Below are 21,978 nucleotides of genomic sequence, written 5' to 3'. Positions count from 1 at the left end.
TCCCCAACCAGCCCCAGGAACCAGGCTACTGGAGCACCCGTGGAGGAAGCACTGGCGGGTGGGGCCGGGGGGCAGGTCCGCGGAGGCAACACTGGGCAGCTGCCTCCAGGTGCCGCAGGGACACCCGGGAGCTCCTCCTGCTAAGCAGGAACCTGCCAATGCCCAACAGCCCCACCTGCTCCCCCGTTCTCCTCCTCCCATGATCCTGCTCTTCTGTGACGAGAGCAAGCTTGCGTGCTCCAGAGCCTCGTCCTCGCCCCCCAATCCAAGCAGAACCCGCCGCGCATCCTTGACTTCCCATGCAGTGGTCAGGGTGGGTCAGTGCCCTCTGTCACCATGCCCCCACCCAGTGCATTTCACATACGCAAGCCCTCCGTGGCTCCTGGGTACCGGTGACTAAAGGAGTCACCCTGAATTTGGGAATTCAGAGAGGAACATGTAATGCTGGTTGCAACCAGCAGAGGGCAGCGGTCAGCGTGGCCAGAGCAGCCGGGGAGCCCTGGGCATGGGCGCCGCTGCCCAGGCAAGCGTCTGGGTCCCCCCTGGGCTTCCCTTCTGCCCTGGGCCCACTGTGAGTCTCCATGTCCAGGCCCCCCCCTGCTCTGCTCCAGACCCCTCCACAGAGGCCTTAAGGGGAGCCGGCTGAGGGTGAGGAGGGGGAATGGGGTGTTTGGGGGTCCTATGGAATGAATCGCGAGCAGGGCTAGGACTCAAGCAAGGAAGGAGCCCCCTCACCCCCCAGCGCAGATGAACGGGTTCGGTGACTATAAAATCGTAAGATGTGTGGAGAAACCCCCAGTGTTAACAGTCTGGGGGGGAGGGGCGGGGCTGGGAAGGGGGCACCCCCAGCCCGCGAGTTCTTTCCCTAGGACTCCCCTTGTCTTTCCCCTCTCTCTCTTTTAAAGCAACCTCTGTCCTATTGCTCAAAGGAAGAGAAAAAGAAAACAGTGACCCCCCCCCCCACGGGCCGCACTCACCCCTCCCCTCCCCCAGCTGGCCACAGGGGCTTTGCTTCTGAGTCCTTCTCCTTGTCTGCGTCACCTTAGCCATCATGCCTCCCACCGCCCTGCCGGGGGGGGTGGGCCAGGAGCAGGGCCCAGATGCGCCCAGCGCATGCCCCACCAGCCCCTGTGCCTGGGCCTCCCCAAGCTCCCTCGGCACAGGGAGAGGCCCTCTCTACGTGTGGCCTACTTATGACAATGTAACGGGCAGCCTCCTCCTTGGGCGGAGCTGTGTGCTCCCACTTCGGACTCCGAACGACAGACTATTCTAAGAGCTCTCTGCTGGCCACGCACCTGTTGCCCTGGTGCTGACCGAGGGTGGCATCTGCTTGCACCTGGCCAGGGTGGGGGCGCCCAGCTGGGTCTCACTGCGGAGGCAGGGCGTGGGCAGGGGGTACTGGGGGGGACACATCTGCCTTTCCACCTTGCACTCCAGCCACAGCCCACCCTTTTCCCTTTGCTGAAAGCCCCAGGAGCCAAGTGCAAAGGGGACCAAAGGCCACAGCTCCTGCTAGCATGGCACCTGCTCACTGGGGAGGGGAGACCCCACGGGACTGGCCCTGTGAGGTTCATCACACAGAGGAAGACAGGGAGAGTGGGAGTCGTTTCTGAGCGCAGACGCCCCTCTGGCTGTCTCAGGATTCGGGGAGGACAGGTGGGTGGGGAAAGCACGTGCAGGGGACCTGCACGATCCTGAGTGAATGAGCACTCTGGGGAGGTGGTCCCCAGCCTGTAGCCGGGTCCCTGCAGAGTAGTGAGGAAGGCCCTGACTCATCAGCATCCCCTGTCCCGCGTGGCTCTCCATGCCACTTCTGCCAGAGACACCGCAGCGACAAGCAGAATCCACATGCAAGAGAGCACGGGTCTGGACGGAAGCTGAAGCCTGGACCCCAGGCTGCCTGTACCTACCCCTCCGAACCCCAGGCTGCGTGGGGAGGGGCGAGAGGAGGCTTCGGTGAGCTGAGGAGCCTTCACGCGAGGACGGGACGTGGGACCGCTGACCCGGCATGGAGGTGTTCAGGCTTTAGCTGGGAGTGCTGGGCAGCCCCTCTGGGAAGAGGGTGGCTACTGGAGTCTTGGAGCAGGACAGGGTGCGCTCGCTCTCTCCAGCTCCTCCCGAGGTGAGATGCTTCTTGCATAACCATTCAGGCCCCGAGCACTCACGCTGTCCAGCGGCAGCTGCCATCTTCGCGTCCTCTGCGTCCCCAGTGACCGTACCTGCAGGGGCTCACCTGGCTCCAGGCATGGCCAGGGACAGTCTCGCCTCTGTATTCCCGGAGGGAAGACCCACCGACCCTGACCCCTTGCAGGGCTTGAAGAGACCCGGGCTGGAACAAGGGAGGTCAAGGCGGCCCCGCTGTCCAGGCTTGGGGTGCTGTCGGGCCCAAGCGCTTTCCTTGGGAGGCCCTTGGCCAGAGAAGGGAGACTCCCGCCTCTCATTCGGGACGAATCCTTTCTGGGACTCCTGAGTCCCCTCCAGGGCCCATATTCTGTCGTAGGCATGGAGACCATGACTGGCACCTTGTTGACTTTTACGTCCTTGACTGACAGGAACTGGTGGCCAGCACAGGGCAGGGCCGGTCACCTCCTCCCCGTACCCCGGTGCTGGCTCAGCGTGCGGCCCACGTAGGGTCCCCACAACCGTCTGTCGAGTGGAGAAGACGTCATGCTCTTCCCGGTTCTGCCACACCCGGCACTCGGCAGTGTCTCAGAGCCCAGCCGGCTCGTTCCTGTGGCACAGGCATCCGCTCTCGGCCCCCACTCGTGGCACCTGCCGGTCTGACCGCCTTGTCTCCCGTGCTCGCTTCCGAGGAGGTCGTGTCATGGGAGGTCTGGCTGGATATGCCCTGTCTGCCAGCCGTGACGCGGTCTGGATGAGCCCCCTCTGGGTCCGAGCACACCCACGTCGTGGGTTTGAGGAAGCAGAAGCAGAAAGAGAGCGGCCCCAGAAGTACGGCTGGGCTCCCAGTGCGAGGGCCCACAGGCCTTGCCTCTTCCATCTGTACGAACCCTGGGTGGGGGTCCACGGGAGACACCCCACACTGGGACGTGGGGAGGGGACAGGTCCGGCTCAGCCGGCGGCACTCCACACAGGGCAGAAGGGCACTGGCTGGGCCCCGAATGAGGGTCCGGTCCGGCCCAGCGGGCAGCTTGGGTGGGCTCTCTCCCCAGACAGCCTGAGTGCTGCTGCCCACCCCGGGAGGGTGGGTGGTATTTGGGTCCACACGGCACCCAGGGAGCCAGGCTGGAACACGGGGAGGGCTGAGGGAGCACAGGGGAGGGCGCCCATCGGGAGGCTGCGAGGCGGGGCTGCTCCCGGGCAGCACGGGGTGTGCTGGCCTGCTGCCCAGCCCGGCCAGCCAGGACTGGGAGGCAGCCAGCGGGGACAGCCGGAGGAGCCCAAAGCCCGAGACGTGGCAGCGGTGGGCGTGTGGACAAGGCGACTGGGAGGAGGGCGGGGGAAGGGGTGGAGTGGGCTGCACTCTGGCAGGTCCCCAGGAGGGGCCGCCTTGTGGGACGCCCACCCGAGGCCAGCTGCCCCTTGCCAGGCTCCTCTGCTGTCAGGGAGCCTGAGAAGCGAGCAGCTCAGCGCTTTCTCCGTGGAGCCGCATTACAACCACAGAAGTGCGGCTCTCTGACTGGAGAGCGGCCAAGCAGGTAGATTACGAGTGATTAGAAATGATCGCCGCGCCCACCACCCGAGACACACGAGGGGCCCTGAGCCTCCTCTCCTGTCGCCCTGACCCCGCCTGCGCAGACACCCGGGGCCCAGGCCTCGCCGTTCCCCTCACCTCCCAGGGACGGGTCACCAGCCGCCCAGCCAGGAGGCTCCATCTCCCAGATGAGGGGAATCTGCGGCTCAGGGGGCCGGGCAGCCGGTGGGGTCACCGGCCACCCCATGCCGGGTGTCAGACGAAGGGCTCCAAGGTGGGAAGGACCTGCCTGTCCATCCCAGAGGCCCCTCCCGGGCCCTCCCCACCGCGGGCCCTCACTGCCCCGCTGAGCCTCCCTCTAGGTGGGCACTGCTCCCTGCAGCGGGGGGCTGGCGGGGCCCCTTACCGGCACTGTCTGGGCCCCGGCGACGGGCTGTGTGCTGGCCTCGGTGCCCGGCTGCTCGGGGTGGGTCTGTGCTGGTGTGTACAGGGTCATGCCGTGCTCCGGGGGGACCGGGGTCTGGCCCGAGTAGTCCTGCGTGGGGTGCGGAGGGGGTGGCGCGTACTCGGCGGGGATGCCGTTCTGTGGCGGAGGGGGGTACTGGGCAGGGGGGTAGGGCTGGGCCATCGCTTCAGGCGGAGCCGTGGCGTCCTGATTGCCCTGCGGAGGGAAAGAGAGCGGCTGGTTAGACGGCTGGCGGGCCCGGACCCTGCCCCCTTCTGAGAGCTCGCAGCCCGAGCGGGCCTTTCCAGAAGCCCTTGCAGCTTCGACGCTGTCCTGTTGGCAGCACAGCCCAGGCCCTCTGGGTGGGGGGCTCCCCGACACAGGGCAGCAGATCTGAGCTGTTGGAGGTGCCTGCTGGGATGGCGTCGTCTGGGGAGCCCAGGGCTCAAGACCACTGACACGTCCTTGTCAGACCTGAGTACATCAAAGTCGTGCAATTTAAGAAATAACACCCTGTGACCCCATGCACCCTCTCCCCAGTGTCTGCCAGTGGTGACCTCCAGTGAAGTCCTCCCACCAGGAGACGCCGATCCCGTCAAGATACAGAATGTGCCAGCAGCATGGGGTCCCTCCTGTCTCCTTTAGAACCATGCCCTCCTCCCTCCTGCCTTACGAAGGTAAAGAGGGAGAAGGAGAACACCATCACCGCCTGCAGGGAAGATGATCAGAGCTGATCCCACAGAACTGGGAGCCTGGCACCACAGGACCCGGTTCCATGCTGTCTGTGGGGCATGGAAGGTTCCAGCTCTGTCTTGAGATCCCCAAGCAGATCTCTGGAAGACCCCACCCCGTCCCTGAAGGCCTGCTGCCCCAGGGGCTTTTAGAAGCCTGGGCCCTGGGGCAGGGTCCCAGCCATGCTGCAGGACAGAGACTCTTCCCACGGGGTGCTTGGACCCAGGAGCCTCACCTGGGAGCTTGTCAGCAATGCAAGTTCTTGCCCACACCCCAGACCTCCTGCAGCAATCTGGGCACCTGTGGGAACCCCTGATGTAGCCCTGGAAGAAAGCCCCTCAGCCCCAGGGAAGGGACAAGGGTCCTCACGCTGGCGGGGGCGTGGGATAGGGATGGGGTCCTGGCTTCTCCTAGTTGTCGCTCCCCACTGAGGATACACGCTGGGGGAGGTGGTGAGGGCAGGTTTGCAGCAGCTCCTCTGAGTAGGTGAGGCACTCTCTGACCTTCTAAGGGTGTCCCCAAGGGAGAGAGTGCCCCACCATCTGGAAGGACAGGTACCATCCCTCCCTTGAGTATCTCCCCAGTGCGGAAGGACCCTTGTACAGACGTGGACGGCCGCCCTCCTGCCGTCTCACCAATGAGGAGCCCCCCACACCCCTGCGCTGCCCCCTCACGCCGGCCTTGGCAGCCTGTTTGTTTCCTTGCCCATCCCCCGGTGAGACGGGGGCTCCTCCCAGAGAACGTGCCCGGCCCTGCTCTGTTCTTCATCATTTACTACGACTCGCCCCACAACTGTTTATCGGGCGTTGGGGTGCTAGGCCCGTGGCTCTGACGGGCGGCGGAGCGGATGGGCAGCCCCGGCCTCCGTGGGCTCTGCCATCCAGGGCGGGAGTGAATGCCGACACCTACCCCGAGCGCAAGGTGACCCGAGGGGCCTGGCCTCACGAAGGCGCTGGAGAACGTGCACGAGACCCGGGCTGGGTGTTCTGCCCGCAGCCCAGGGCCCTGTCCCCCACCGACCTGCTGGCAGGAGGCCAGAGGCCAGCTCTCTGCCAGGGCCCCAGCCCCTTGAAACCCGCAGTGCGAGCCTCCTCTCTCACCCTAACTCCTGGGGTGACCCCTGGCCCTGTGAGCAGTGGCCTCGTGAGGAAGTTCCATGCCACCCTCTGTCTGCACGGACTGAAGCTGGGGCAGCGTCTGAGCTCCAGGCAGCGGGAGGGAAACGCGTGTGTGAATCACACACACTCACGAGTGCACGCCCTTTCCTGGACCCCCCGCTCCCACTGTTCCAAAGTGGCCCACAAAGTCCCTCCTGCTACCTACTGTTAGCAAACGTACTGGGCGGGAGAGGGGAGGGTGCAGGGCGAGGAAGGGGGGGGGCTGGGGGAAGTGGAGGAGCCCCCGGGGCCAGGGAGGGACGGAAGCTGGGCAAGGGGCGAGGGCAGCGGGCGGGAGGAGGAGGAAGAGCAGGCCGGGGTAAGGGAGAGGGCGCTGTCAGCAGCCTCGAGAGATCAATTAACTGATAAATATTTGATTAGAGCCTTCACTAACTCACATCTTCCTAGTGCAGCCACTTCCCTCCCTCCTCCAAGGCCCAGGAAGGAGGGGCTCTTCTCCCATCTGCTCCTTCTCACCTCACCCCTCCCCCTCCCCAGCACCCTCTTCCCTGGGTCCCCTCAGGACTAGTGACAGCTGCCACTCTCACCACAGTGGCTCCCTGGGCTGGAGCTGAGCCCAGATGTCAGGGAACCTGCAACACAGGGGTGGGACACGGCGGTGTGTTTGGGGCTAGAGTGCCCGGGTCTGAAGGGCTCTGGGTGGGGCAGGAGGCAGCTACGAGATGGGACATCCAGGGCCATCTGGGACACGATAATGAATCCGCACATCTGAGCACACCGTGCTCTCCGCTTTGCACCCTAACTCGCTGAATCGCCCTCCAACCCACCAGGCGATCAACAGCCCCCATTTCACAGCTGGTCAAACTGAGGCACAGGGACTGAGTGACTTGTCAGGCTGATACGGGAGGAGCGGGATAGCAGCACGGATTGCCTGGCTCTCAGACCTTCACCTCTGCTCCTGCACGCACGGCTGTGGCCCTTCACGGGGGGTTGGGGGTGTGAGGTTTCACAGCCCAGGGCCAGAGTTAGAGTCTGCGATACACAGGGGAGGCCTCCCTCTTAGTCACCGGGTGGCCCTGGGTGACCATTCATCCTCTCTGAACAAATTCCCTCGTCTGCAGAGGTCATCACGGTGCCCGGACAGAGGAAGCGCAGAATAACCTGGGTAAGTATGATCTGGTGGGTCCTGGGTGGGGGGGGACTCTCATCACCCCGCCTGAGTCTCCTCCACAGGCACGCTGGAGGTGGCAGTGGTCAGGTGAGTGGCCCGCACCCTGGCTGCACATCCCACGCCTGGACCCCTCCCCAGGGCAACTGAGTGGATTTACAACCAAAGTTTCCCATGAGGTTCCCCTGTGCAGCTCGGGCTGAGGGCGCCTGTAGACCAGACTTGGACAGAAGAGCAAGGGGACCAGGTGCACCCGAGGGCATGAGGTGCCTGACCCAGAGAGGGCAGCGTGGCCGGTGCTGTCACGTTCCTTTTCTTCCGTCTTCCTCGGTCTGCTGGGGCCAGAGTGGAAGAGAGGCTTGGGCTCTGCAGCAGGAGCTGAGCAGACTCCTGCTAGGCTGGGGCCTCGTCTCAGCTGGCCTTGTTTCAGAGCAGCTGGTGGACATGTCTGGCTCCCCAGGGGACTGGACATTCCCAGAGCACCAGGGCCACTCGCTCACTCTGCTCCCACATGCCTGCACTCAGCACAGCACTTCGCTGCACTGCGAAGAGTCTCAGTGCACACCAGGTGAGTGGCTCTGTGCAAAGATGGACATGGATGGAGGGATGGTGGATGGGGGAATGAACAGACAGACCAACGGACAAACAGGCAGATGAATAGATGGATGGACGAATGGGTGGATGGATGGACAGGTGGATGGACGGAAAGACGGACGGGCAGACAGATGGATAGATGCGTGGATGGGTAGTCATTACTCCACTTCCTCTACAAACATTCCTCCCTCCTATCAGCACATTTTCCTGATAGAACTGGCAAGATCCAGCTCTTCCCACTGCACTCCACGGCCCACACTGCTGGAAAAAAACACAAAATCACCCTGAATGATTCACGTGAGATCACCGACCACTGACCAAAGCGGTTTCATTGTTTTCTGTTTTCTTCAGAAAACACAGGAGAATGTCCACGCTCACCTGACGGCCTGCCTGCCTCACACGCTAGAGCCCAGCCCTTCCCACCAACCTATGCTCACAGCTCTGGCAATTCGCTGCGCTCTCTCCCCTGACAGGTGCAGGAGAACCTCCTGGACCCAACGGCCCCTTCAGCCTACGCAGCCAATTCGCTGCATCCCTACAGAACAAAGTCTGTGGAACGAGCTGCCCTGATCTGCAGTCTCCGGTTCCTTTACCTCCACTCTTTCTTGGCCCCACTCCAAACCGGCTTTCCCTGGTACCATTCCCTGAAACTACCTTTGTCCAGGTTCCTACGTCCCGCCATGTTGAAAACCTCACCGGTCCTGGTCCCTCAGCAGGACTGACTCCTCTCTCTAGAAACACTTTCTTCTCTCGGTTTGGTCACAACACACTGTTGGTTCTCCTGCTTTACTGGAAGTTCCTTCTACGTCTGTGTTATTGTTTCCTCACATCTCCCCAACCTGCAGACATTGGAGGCCCCAAAACCCAGTCTTTGCACCCTCTCTTATGTGGCTAGAACTAAGGTTCTTTTTCTCAATTTAAAAATACCATCTGCATGTTGACCACCCCCAAGTTGTGTCTCCATCCTGGGGTTCTCCCCCCCCCGAATTCCAACCACCCCCAGCCATCTGCCCACCTAATACATAATTCAAGCTTGACTTACTCAAGGGGACTCCTGCTTCCCTCCTTGTTCTCCCCATCAAATCTGCCTCTCTTGAGGTCACCCCCTACCCACAGCCCAGCGCTCAGCCCTACACCTGGGGTGAGCTCTCTCTTTTTGTCCACTCCAAGCAATCAGGCAGGAAGTCCCATCAGCTCCACTTTCAACATGTACCCAGAACCCAAGCATCTTGGCCAACTCACTGCTTCCACCTAGGTCTGGTCCCTATGATTTCCCCCAGCTTCCTGCTTCTGCCCCTGCCCCTACAACCAGTCCTCTCCAAGTAAAATCCAGAGTGCCGACATGGCCCCTTGGCCCTACATGACCTGGACCCCCTCCCTCCTGGCCCCTCATGTCCTGCTTCACCCGCCTTGAATTTTATGCCAGCCACAAGTGTCCCTGCTGCCCCCTGAATGTCCAGTTCTGGCCTCAAGGGCTTTGCATGGGCTGTTCCTTCTGCAGGGACACTGTTCCCCACACACCCCATGGCAGTCTCCCTTCCTTCGGCGTCACCTTCTCAGGGAGGCCCCTTTAAAATTGGGGTGTCCAAACTCTGCACTCCCCACCCCCTGACCCAGCTCTGCCCTTCTCCATCTCAGTGTCCAACGTGGCCACCATGCATTGTCTGCCTCCTGCCCCAGAACATCATCTCCAGGCAGAGTCTGCCTGTTGCCAAATCTCCAGGACCCAGAGTGCGATGACACGCAGTAGGACTGTGACAGACGCGCACCTAGTGGATGAGTGAATGTGTCATGACAGCGGTCACCAACGGTGCTACGTGCGCCCCGAGTGCCACTGCACAGAGTCCCCACAGCCCGGAGGCAGGACTCCACGGGAAACTGCAGACAGCCCGTCCCATGCCCACTGACTCGTGCCACTTTATCTCCCGTTCCTTCACCGTTCTGCAGGGCAGGTGTTTTGATGGCGATTTTTACGGAGAGGACACAGAGGCACAGACACCAAAGCACTGCCTGGGTCCCGGGGCAGGGGAGCACACGGACCGGCCCCATCCCACACCCTCCACTGTGCAGGGGCCAACTTCAGAAGCAGGGGCGGGCCAGCACGAGGTGAGTCTGGAGGTGGATGGCGCTGGCCGGCCCGGCTGTGCTGGATGCTGCCCGCTCCTTTGGGCTCACCAGTGATGACTGGGAGCATCTCTTTCCAGCTCCATGTTTGGTGACCTCACTGCGGCAGCGTGAAATTGGCCGGAGCCGGAGTATTTACACCCCGAGAACTGGTGAGTGCTACCCGTCAGGGCTGGGTCTGTCCCAGGACAGGCGGCCGTTAGACGCCAGCACACTGCCACCTGACCCTCTCATCACTCTGCGTGGGGGGCCGGCGGGGTGCCCTGGGGGCCAGCGGCGGGGCACAGCAGCAACGCCAAACACGACGCCCTGCGAAGTGAGAACTAAGGATGGCCCAGGCGATATTTATGGGGCCCCTCCTCCCAGCCCGCGCTTAAAGAGGAGTCAGGTACAGTCTGTGTCCGTGAGGAGTTTCTGACCCGGCACGGGGCCAGCCACTCCCAGAAGGCAGTAATGGAAGCTGGAAGGTGGTAAGTTCCAGAAAGATCCACGTTCATGCATCTGGCAAAGGGTAACCCAGGAGGGCAGGTGTCGCACTTGGCTGGCTTTGGCTGATTTCTGAGTGACTTCACCTAGTGTCCACCATCTGTCCAGCCAGCCTGGCTCTCCCCTCGTCTGAGAGGTGACTGGCGTGGACTGCACCCCTTGCCCTCTGGTGTCTGGAGGGAGGAGAGTGGGTCTGGGGTATTTATTCCCCAGGAGGCCGTCTCGGGCTGGCGCCGTCCTGGACCAAAGGGACTGGACCTCCTCTGCAGGGGGCCCACTCCAGGACCCTCCCCCTCCTCGGTTCTACTCGCTGCTTCTTCCTCACTCCTTCCGGAGGTGGCAACAGCTCTGTCCCCACCAGCTCCGGGGTCCTGCACCATCCCTGGCAGGCTCCCTCCACCCCCTGTCCAGACATGGCTGAAAAGAGTCTCCCTGTAAATAAAGTCCCCTGGAACTACCCCAGGGAGTGAGGGAGCCACTTGTTCCCTTTCGGATCCTCATGGTGGTGCAGGATGGAAGGACTCATGCTGCCCTAGACCCAAGAGGGCAGGCATCTCTGCAGGGGTGCCCTGCATCCCCCACTCGTCCCCTGCCTTGTCTTGGCCCCTGCACTCTGCGGCCCTGCCCTTGGTACCAGGACTCTCAACTTCTGAGTGACACTGGGCTCAGCCTTACCTCTTAGTCTGCGGAAGGGGGACAGTGTGATCTGTTGGCCTGGAGGACAGGCTGGGTGGGAGGACCCTTCATCTTCAAGATCTCAAGCTAAGAACCCCCCACCAAATGTCTGCTCACATCCCTGGCCCAAAGCATTCTCTGCCCCAGCCTGAATTCCCAGGTCCTCAGCCAGTGTGTTCCCGTCCTGCCAGGGTGGGGGTCCCAGGGTGAGGGTGCAGTGATGGGCTGGCGGGATGCCAGGGGAGCAGGGGGAGGGGGAGGGGGAGGGGGAGGGAGAGAGGCAGCTGATGGAGTCCCGCCCCACCCCTTCTGTCCGCACAGTCCCTCTGGCTCCTCCTGCTCATGGTCCCTCCAGGACAATCAGGTTAATTGCCTCTTGGACTCCTCACCCCCAGGAAGGAGGGCGCCGCATGCCCCGGGCCCGCAGGCCAGGCCGCAGTGGGGAGGCTGGCGGCAGAGGCTGGGCAATGAGCCATTTCTCCACCTCTGGGCAGAGCCGGCTTCCAGACAGGGCACAGGAGGCGGGCAAGGCAGAATGAGCCGCGCACGGACCAAACGGTGAGGGTGAGATCTGTACAACGGCCCGGCCCTAAGATGTCCGACCCTCCCCTCACAGCCACGCCCCATACACCGGTACCTCCCTGTCGCCAGCACCTGCTGAGCCCCGGCCACCAGGCACCAGCACACACCGAGGTGAATTGGCTAGGGTCTGCCCAATGCCGGTGGTGATCAGGGCCTGCCCTTGGTGCCCTGCAAACCCAGCGACCTCCTGGTGACCTAAGAGTTGGGGGTCATGAGCTGCACCTCATAGAGGGGACCCTGAGGCCAGAGGCCACAGGCCAGGTGGCAAGGGAGCAGGAGGTCGGAGGCATTGCAGCATGGAGTGGTCGTTACATGGACGTGGGGAGAGGCCAGTGGGGAGAGGGGCCCGGGGCTGGGTCTTGGAGACGCCACTGCCGCTCCCTGTGGCTGGAGCCATGACGGGACAGACAAATGCCAAAGGTCCCCAGGCCGGGCTACAGCCTGCTCGTCCAGAGGCACGCGGCATGGGACAATTCACAGGACGGGACGGCTGGCTTCCAGAAGACACCAGTCCAGAGAGCCCTTTGTGAGCATTTGTGGCCCGGCCCCCAGCTCTGCCCTGGTTCCGTGCAGAATCAGTGTTGGAAGGCGAGGCAAGCTGAGTGGGCGCTGACCTCCGGCAGGCAGGAGGCGTGGTCAAGTCCCTGGGGCCTCCAGTGACAGCTGAGCCCGGGGACCTCATGGCTCTGACCTCCCAGCCTGGAGGGCGGTCCCACCGCCCCCCATCCCAGCACATACACATGAGCCAGTGGCCCACACCTCTGACCGTAGATGACACCCAACCCAGCCCGCCACTCTCATCTCTCTGCCTCCCTGACAGGCGCCCCCACTGGGATTCTGCTCACGACCAACGCAAAGCCTCCTTCGGTCTCGAAGAGCTCTGCCAGAGAGCTCTTCCACGCACTGAGCTGGAAACTGCCTTCCGGAAACTTCGAGCCTGCACAACTGCAGTCCAAGGACTCGCTCTCCCTTTTCCGAACCTCCACAGAGCGAAGACTCCAGCACAGCCGCGCCCGTCACGGATCTGCCCCAGCGCGGGTCCGGGAATGCGTTATGGTTGTTCCCCTTCTTACAGGTGAGGAAACACAGGTGAACAGCTCTGTTTGGATCTGAATCCAGGCCGGTGTTCTAAACCGTCACCCTGGCTACAGCGCCTTCCCTTTCTCGGGTGCGGGGAGCCTGGCGGACACCCGCCTGCTGGGAAGGAGGCCCTCTCTGACCGAGCCTGGCCAGGGCAGCTGGCTCGGGGGCCACGGGAGGGAGTCTCACGGAGCGAGGGGACCACTCGAGAGAATGCAGGGACAGAGCTGTGGGAGAGCATGCAGATGTGTGGGGTGACCAGCAGGAAAGGGGGAAGAGTGGGAGACACAGAGGAGAACTTTATTGGAGGGGATGGTCTTATTTTTTTCTAATGTGCCAACAGCTGGAGAGTGAAGTTTTGGGGAAAAAGAAGATGAAGTTACGGAGAGGCACAGAGTCGGAGCCAGGCCCATGGTGATGTCAGGGAATAGGCCGGATGCCTACCGGCTCCCATCCCCGGCGAGCCCACGCGCCAGGGCTCTGCTCCCGTTCCTGCTACATGACGCTTGGCTCCGGGGAAGACGTCCTGCTGTGACTCCAGGCGCACTGGGCAGGAGTATCACAGGTTTTCTGGATGTCTCCAAGGACGGTGGAGCCTGGCCCTACTCTCAGGGGACCCGTGACACCCGGGATTCCAGAAAGGGACCCTGGTGGGGCGTGTGGGCAGGGCTGGTGTTCTTGCAGCTCCGCTGGCAGGGGTTGCGTGAATTCGACTGTCGAATATGCACAGAGAGCCCACCTGGTGCCAGGTCCTAGGTGCCTGGGGCTCCCCAAGGAGCGTGGAGCCCCGCCTCCGGGAGCAGGCACCCCCGTGGACGCCCGCTGGGCACGAACTCAATTTGAAATGCATGATGTGATTTTCAGGGGCAGCTACTTAGCCTCTCCATGGTGTGTGGCTCATGTTAACATTTGAATTTCCTGGGTGGCCAACTGAGAGCAGGGGCTGGGTCTGGAGGCGGCTCCTGACTCACAGAAGGGCTCCCTATGCATGGGGGGGGGCATCAATACAGAAATAAACAGCCCCAACAGTTTTCGAGGTCCTGCCACCATCTCAAAGAGCAAGAAAGGGCTGTTCTGGGTTTCATCTGGGGTCGCTGACCCGGGAGGCAGGGGCGGACGGCCACAGCACACGGCCTTCTCCCTTGACCAGGTTCTTGCCTTCTGCCTCAGGTGCTTCCTCAGCCCAGAAGCAGGCCATTGTCATGGCTCACGGGCTCCTGACCCCAAGTTTTGGGGCTCAGACAGCGGCACGAGAGCATCCTTGCCAGACAGGAACAGAAGTGCCCCCAACTAGCACAGGCACTCTGGGGGAAAGCCAGGTCCTAGCAGTGGGAAGGTGAGCCTGGGACCCTGGGGCAGGCCCAGCCCCCATCTCCATCTGAGACCCCTCCTGGCCCCCCGTACCTCATCCTGCAGGTGCACAGAGCCTTCCCTCCTGCACACTCTCATGCCTCCCTCCTGAAGTTCTTCAAGATGTTATTCCAGAGGAGTGCGACGGGGGCTGGGGGGGCATCCCTGCTGGCCAGCATGTTAAGGCTAGAGACTTGGGGTGGTATGGAAGGTGCTGGTATGCCCAGGGCAGAGCTGGGCTGCCGTCACACTAGAGGCAATGGAGGTGGGCAGGGTGATGCTTGAGCCCACCGGAACATTCCAGAACTTCAGTGGTGGTGGGAGAGGGTGGGGTTCCAGACCATGACACCTCTGAGGGCAAGGGCTTTCTTCATGAGTCCCTAGCCCCCTGACACAGTTCAGGCATACAGCAGGTGCTTAGCAAATGCTGAGCAATACTGATGATTTGGGGAATGACAGCCATTGGTGGAGGGTTTTCAAGAGCCCAGCATTGTGTTAAGCAGTAAAAACGCGTTATCTCATGGAACGCTCAAGCGATCTGTGAATGGGCATTCTCCACCAATGGAAGAAACTCAGTGGGAGTGACTCACCCCTGTGCACACAGCCGACCTGTGCAGAGCCAGGACCTGAGCCCCGGCGTGGCTGACTCTGGGGTCACAGGATGCCGCCCGCCGCGTATGGACTGCCATCCGAATGGGAGCGGAAGAGGCTGTGCTGTCCACCCACGGCCTGGAAGGGGGTCCAAAACCCCAGGACCCCGGAGCTCTGTCTTGCCGCTGTCCCTGCTTCACAGAAATCATTCTAACGGAGCCATCAGCCAGGGTCTCCCCAGCCTCTGAGCTTGACGCTGCCCTCCGGTGGGCCCTCCCCTCCCCACCATCAGGGGAGACGGCGGTGTGCTGGTGTTTAACAACTGGCTCTGGGCGTGTGTGCGGTGGTGATGCAGGGAGCCCTGCTTTGCGGCGTCCACAGTTCCCGTGATGTGAAGCTACCAGCATGAAGTCTCTGAACGCAGGGCTTGCCTGGGGGACAAGAAAGAGACCCTGGGCAGGGGCCTGTCCCGCTCAGGCTCGGATTCACTTCCTCGTCCATGCAAGAGGAGGTCTGGGGAAGGCCAGCGTCATGGCGCTAGGCGTGATGGGGGCTCTGCGCAGGGCTGGGGCAGGGGATGCAGCAGGGGGTGGGGTGGGGTGGTAGGGAGAGTAGAGGTCGGGGTCGGGGTGGGGTGGGGGAGCTGGAAGGAAGGAGGGAACAGGGCAGCACTGCTTGCTGGGAGGGAGGGAGGCTGAATTCACCTGAGCGACCACCCCCGCACTCCCCACTCCTGCCCCATCCAATCCATTCTGTCCCCTGGCGGCCACTTTAATACCCTTTATTAATTAGGCCTGTCAGACGGCGCGTCACATTCAGGAACCGTTTGGCAGGGGGTTCTGCAGCCACTGGCTCTCAGAGGTCCTTCCTCATTTCCTCCTTCCTTCTCCGGGGGGGTCTGGAGCCCAGGCCGCCCGGATGCCCCGTGTCTGCTCCCGCACCCCAGGACCGAGAGAGACTTCAGGAGACATTCAGGCAGAGCCCCCACAGATGGGCAGCACCCTGAGTCACTGGGAACTTCTGAATCCGAGTTCTGCCCCAACCCTGGGTCGCGAGGGGCAGGCCCGGCTGGGCTCCTGCTGGCCCCGCCACCCGCCCTCCGCCAGAATCTTGGGTCTTCCCCTCTTTGTGGCCCATTTCCTCTGTCAGCAGCCGCTCATATCCCAGCAGGGCCTCAAGCCTCCTCCTCATTGGCACTTCAGGGGCCACGGGTGGGCGATGGTGGTGTGGACGATGGGGCCAGGTCACCCTAGCAACCCGCAAGGTCTGAGCCTGGAGCTCTGCCCCCCCACCCCGAACACGGGCCCTGCCTGGGTTCCCAGTGAGCCCTCAGCACAAGGGCCCGTCCCCCTGGGACGTCCTGGGCACCCTGCCTCTCCACAGACATGGCACGGGGTTTGGGAGCCTGGAGACACTTGTCCCGGTCTCCCTGCCGAGGTCAGGCTTCTGCGTCCACACCACGGAAGCTGGTGGTGCCGGCCCAGGGCTGCCGCGGTGCCAGCCTGGTGCCTGCAAATCAGTGTGTTCCACACTCTGTGCTCCCTCTTCTGTGTGTGCACCTCGTGTGCTCCATGCGTGCCCCGCGTGCGCTCTGCACCTGTCTCGTGTGCTCCGTGCAAGCTTCACGCACTTTGGGAGCGTGCCGGGCATGGCCCGCATGCTGACTGGGGGTGAGATCTCAGGACGGAACAATCCCGACCATCTCACCATCCTGTAGCTGGACTTCGGCACCGCCCCCGTCCAGAAATGTGGCTGCGCCGCCGAGCACTCCCCGAGAACTTGGCCGCCAACGGAAACCACGGGTCCCTCCCAGCGTGCGGCAGACACGCCAGCGGGTGATCTCTGCGCTCACCCCAACTCCAAGACCGGCCCTGGGCCTGGTTACTTCACACAGTAGGAAAGACGCCACGGAGAGCATTTTACAGTTTTCTCTCTTTTGATAAGTGCATCCTAATAAAAATTGTTTCCCTTGTAAGGCTATGTATTGTAGCCATTTAAGACCATTTTCTGAGAAGGGGTCCTAGTGCCTCACCAGGTGCTAAGGGGGTTCAAGGAACAAGAAACAGTAGGAACCTGTGGCCCTGATGGACCCAGGGGCGAAGAGATGCCACACACCCACCCCCTAGAAGGGAGCCGGCCACGCAGCCAGAGCCCACTGCCCCTGGGTCCAGACTCAGCCCCAACGTGCTCCACTGAAAAGCTCCAGGCGAGGGGATGGATTTTCGCACGATTAAGCCCTAATTCCCTCCAAACCCACTGCATACAAATCATAAATAACGTGGCTCCATAAATCCCCTTCTGCCATCAGCCGCACCTCCACCAGGCTCCCCCCCCCCCCCCCCCCCCCGCCTGGGGAAATCAGCAAGGAGCCGGAGCAGGGGGTGGGGCGGGGGGGGGGTGCTGGGAAGCAGGCTCACCCTGGACTGTCAATCAAGCCAGAACGAAACAGCACCAACCAGTCCCAGCTCCTGGGTCCATGTAGAGCTCCAGGCAGCTGGGCTGGCAAAGGATCCCCCTCCATCACCAGCTGGGGGCTGCCTCACCTCAGGCACCAAGCCCAGGTGGGGTCTCTGTGGGAGGCCAGGCAGTAGGGGGACGAGCACTGCCCTGGGGGGTAGCAAGGGGGTGGAGAGACTGCCCCCAGTGAGCAGTGGTCCTTACCCTATTTACAAATGCCCTGGGGCTCTGCCGTGCTCTGGACCCGCAGCTCTGGGCACGTGTGTGCACGCGCCGTGACCAGCCGGCAGCAGGCACCGGGCGCTCCCCTGTGGGGCAGGTGGGGCCACGGTCAACAGGAGACAGCGCATGAAGCCAGACCGCCAGGAACGCCGGAGTGAGTGGAGGCAGAACTGAAGGTTACCATCGGTCAGCTGGGTGGGCCCCTGTGCGGGTGCTGCCCAGCTCCCCCCAAGCAGTGGGAAGGGCCCCCATGTGGCTCTCAACTGCTGCTCACGGGCCCCCCTCTGAGAGCAGAAGGAAGGGGTGCTGGAGATGAGCAACTTCAAGATTGGGAGGGGGCACCTGCAGCTCCAACAGGCACTGGGAAAGCAAACCCTTCTGGGAACTGGGAGCCTTTCAATTGCTGGGAGGTGGGGTGCGGGCCCCAAGGAAGTGCTGTGTCCCAGGGATGATCCATTCACTGGCTTCTCCCCATTTCACAGGGGAGCCTAGTGGAGAAGCACCCTACCGTGTCCTGGAAGCGTTCAAACACCTCCTCCAGGAAGCATTCCAAGCAATCCCTAACCCCTGTGGTTTCCGTTGCTCAACTCCTCCTCCACCCTGCCCCGAGGCCCTCTGAGATGCTGCTGTGAGTTTATAATGGGGTGAGCTCACCGAGCCAGGCTCCTCCTCGGTGGGATGGAGAGAACAGTCTGGGCCAAAGCTCCCTCCCAGGGCCTTGGGAGGACAGAGCTACAGGACAGCTGTCAAGGTGACCCCCAGCAGGAGTACCACCGAGAACCCACCCATGCTGACCACAAGTGTTAGCGAGCAGCCCCCTGGCCACTCCCCTCCACAGTCTGGGGCAGCTGCCCTACGCCTCTAGGAAAAGCCTTCTGCACCCACGGTGGCATCCCTGGGTCTGTTTCCTGCATATTCATTAAGGAATATTAGCATTATTAATGGCCCATGATCTTCATGTACCAAGTGGAACACGATATTAAGCACAGTGCCCCGGACGTGAGGTGGGCAGGCAGGGGTGTGGGCGGTGGGCAGGACCCACCCTTGGGTGTAGCCCGGGGTCTGAGCCCAGTGGCCTCGGGTCCTAGACGTCCCCCTCTCCCTCCCACGTGCCCTTCTCCTAGTTACTGAGAGCTCTGTGAAGGCATACTCAAATGAAAATTCGCAAAATGTAATTAGGAAGGTAAATTCCCTGGCAACGAAGATTACATAATATGCCCCACAGTCAAACACCCACTGGGGATCTGGTTTGAGAACTGTGGGCTTATCCGTCTGTTGGGATGACTCCCCTTGGTGTCCTTTCTTCCCTGGAGACATTTGGGAGCTGGGGGTCGATGCAGTGTCCCTGGGAGGGGGGACTTGGTGGGGACAGAACCCTTGGGTGTTCGTGGCCACGCACGGCAGGGTACGTGGCTCTTTACAGCTAGACACGGTAAGGTCCTGGAGGTGGGGCCAGCAGGCCAGCAGCACCCCATGGCCTGGGAGCAGTTAGAAATGCGATTCTTGGCCCTCCTGACCTCCCGACTCAGGATCTGTGACCCAGGAGAACTGCCACTACAGACCACAAACCCCAGACGTCCCACGGAAGGGACCCCCAGCCTCTGTTGGTGCCCTGACTGAGCTCAGCCTGCTGGGCCTGGGACCTCAGCTGGGGTCTGCTGGCCTGAGCTGATTCCGGGAGGAGCCTCCGTGCCAGGGTCAAGTGGCGGGAAGGGGTGGCCTCGCCTGGACCCTGGACAAGTCCTATGCCCTGCTGGAGACACTGTATTCTCTAGAGATGCGAGGCCTGGGCGCTGGTGACCAGGAGATGGAGGGGACACTCCCACCCCCTGGGCCTAGGCCTGGGGGACATCTGCTTAGCAGCATCAGGGGACAGCGGCTGCGGGTGGACCTTGACCGTGGGTGGGCACTCATGGTGCCAGAACACAGTGAGTCTGGAACAGGTGCCCAGGGGAGAGCACAGGGTGGGGGGCTTGCTTCTGAGTCCCAGACAGCTCCCCCCACCCCCCTGCCCAGGCACCGGGGGCGGAGCCTGAAGAGGCAGCAGGGATTCCCCCCAAACTCAGGAGGGACTCTGAGGTCCTCCTCTGAGAATTACGTGGGTGTGCCCACGGGGGCAGCACCTCCTTCCTTCACCTGTTTTCACCTCTGAGCACCTATTCTGCCCACAGCCCCAGAACAGGGCTGCCCAGCGCGGCTCGCCTACAGTCCGTCCACAGCGCGGGACCCACAAGGAAGGACAGGTGAGGGGCTGGGGCTCCCCGGGAGGCCAGCTGGGTGGTGGTGGGGACCTGAGGAAGGAGGCGGGGGGGTGGCCTCTGCTCACACCTGACAGTCTCTGCCCTAAGGCCCACAGTCCTGCATTGTCCACCTGCTCCGTTCACGGGCTGGGGAAGGCCGGCCTCGTCTGCCCCTCTACCTCTCCCAGTTGGAGAGCCATCTCGGTGTGGTGGGGAAGGGGGAGTCACTGGGGCTGGCCGGCCACACCCTCGAGCTGGGAGGTGGCTGGAGCCACGAGGAAGGAGGAGAGTTCAGGCACTGGACACAACCACCGCTCTGTCTGGGGCAGGCGGTGGCCGGAGCGCAGGGAGGAAAGCGGACAGGGCCTGGCTCAGGAGGGGAGCGGCCCCTAGGCTGGGAAGAAGCCCCCAGGCTGCCAGACTTCTTGGTGGGGGGCATGCAACCTGCTCTGGGGAGCCGGGTCCGTTCTGTGCTGCCGGCTACTGCCCTTCCCAGGTGGCCAGCCTCTGCCTCTCTTACTCAGGCTCTGTCCACCGGGGCAGCCGGAGCTCGCACTGCCTAGGCAGCAGGACACGGGGCCCGTGCCGGGGAGCCTGTGAAAGGCGGCACCCACAGCGCCATCACCTGCGACGGCGCTTGCAGCCAGGACCCTGCACGTGCAGTCAGGCCTGCGGTACAGGGCGTGCGTGTGGCCTACCTGACAGGTGTGTCCTCAAGCGGCTTGTCTCGGGTGGCCCGGGCAGAGGTCCTCGGGAGCTGGGGTCCGAGCCGTGCCAGCAGTCACCTAGGCCCGTGTGGGGGGCCCGAGGCAGCCCGTGTGCATCAGACGTTTCCCAGGAGACAGCGGCCGCAGGTCAGGGGTCATTCTCCTCACAGCCCTGAACCCCGGCGCACAGGTCTCTAAACACGCTTCAAAGCGGCACTTTCTTGGGGGGCCCGGGATGGCCTTGAGTGGCCTGAGCCCCGCACACCCAGCCACGGGCCTCTGAAGTCCACCTTCCAGCCTTCTCCCAGTCTAACAGGGACCCAGCCTCCCCTCACCCCCCGAGGAGCCACGCGTCTGTAGCGAAGGCCAGCGGTCGGGCCACAGGGATGCACGCACTGCACGCACCACACGCACGCTCACAGCCGCGCGTACTCACACCTGCCTCACGCCCGCCCCTCCTCCCCAGGTGCATTTCCCACCAGCCCACAGCAGGGCTTCTCGGCCTCGGCGCTACCCGCGTCCCCGGTGGCGGGGCCGACCTGCGCGCTGGAGGGCATCTAACAGCGTCCCTGCGCTCTGCCCACAGATGCCACCCAGTTATGACAACCAAATGTGTCTCCTGACACTGCCACAGGCCCCCAGGTAGGGGGCAAGCCCGGCCTCAGTCAAGCCTCTCTGACCGCAGGCCCCCTCCCTCGCCCCCTCGCAGGAACTAGCCTCCCCGTGACTGTGTGCATAGCACCCCCCACCCACCCACACACCCACACACCTGTCCCCCGCCTCCTCGCAGGAACACGCCTCCCCATGACTGTGTGCACAGCACCCCCCCCACATGTCCCCCGACCCCTCGGCGGAACACACCTCCACATGACTCTCCGCACAGCACCCCCCCACACACACCTGTCCCCCACCCCCTCGCAGGAACACGCCTCCGTGTGACTGTGTGCACAGCACCCCCCCCACACACACACCTGTCCCCCGCCCCCTCGCAGGAACACGCCTCCATGTGACTGTGTGCACAGCACCCCCCACACACACACCTGTCCCCCGCCCCCTCGCAGGAACTCGCCTCCACGTGACCATCCGCACAGCACCCCCCCACACACACCTGTCCCCCGCCCCCTCGCTGGAACACGCCTCCACGTGACTGTCCGCACAGCACCCCCCCCACACACACCTGTCCCCCCGCCCCCTCGCCGGAACACGCCTCTGCGTGACTGTGTGCACAGCACCCCCCCACACACACACCTGTCCCCCGCCTCCTCGCAGGAACACGCCTCCCCATGACTGTGTGCACAGCACCCCCCCCCACATGTCCCCCGACCCCTCGGCGGAACACACCTCCACATGACTCTCCGCACAGCACCCCCCCACACACACCTGTCCCCCACCCCCTCGCAGGAACACGCCTCCGTGTGACTGTGTGCACAGCACCCCCCCACACACACACCTGTCCCCCGCCCCCTCGCAGGAACACGCCTCCATGTGACTGTGTGCACAGCACCCCCCACACACACACCTGTCCCCCGCCCCCTCGCAGGAACTCGCCTCCACGTGACCATCCGCACAGCACCCCCCCACACACACCTGTCCCCCGCCCCCTCGCTGGAACACGCCTCCACGTGACTGTCCGCACAGCACCCCCCCCCACACACACCTGTCCCCCGCCCCCTCGCCGGAACACGCCTCTGCGTGACTGTGTGCACAGCACCCCCCACACACACACCTGTCCCCCGCCTCCTCGCAGGAACA

The 21,978-nt window shown here is 63.0% G+C and overlaps 1 protein-coding gene across 2 annotated transcripts in view; it reads right to left on the bottom strand.

The window, feature by feature from the left end:
* RBFOX3 (RNA binding fox-1 homolog 3) overlaps positions 1-21,978 on the bottom strand; it is a 405,567-nt gene that overhangs the window by 17,911 nt on the left and 365,678 nt on the right. For both annotated transcript variants that reach the window (XM_045814230.2, XM_045814231.2), the window contains exon 5: positions 4,062-4,316. In XM_045814230.2, coding sequence (XP_045670186.1) covers positions 4,062-4,283 — 222 coding nt within the window. In that variant the 5' untranslated portion in view covers positions 4,284-4,316. The remainder of the gene's footprint in view (positions 1-4,061; positions 4,317-21,978) is intronic.

Source organism: Ursus americanus, chromosome 23 (genome assembly GCF_024610735.1).
Source record: "Ursus americanus isolate L20-20 chromosome 23, mUrsAme1.1.p, whole genome shotgun sequence".
Lineage (NCBI taxonomy): Eukaryota > Metazoa > Chordata > Mammalia > Carnivora > Ursidae > Ursus > Ursus americanus.
Note: the sequence above shows the minus strand (reverse complement) of the source record. Positions and strands in the feature narration are given on the sequence as shown.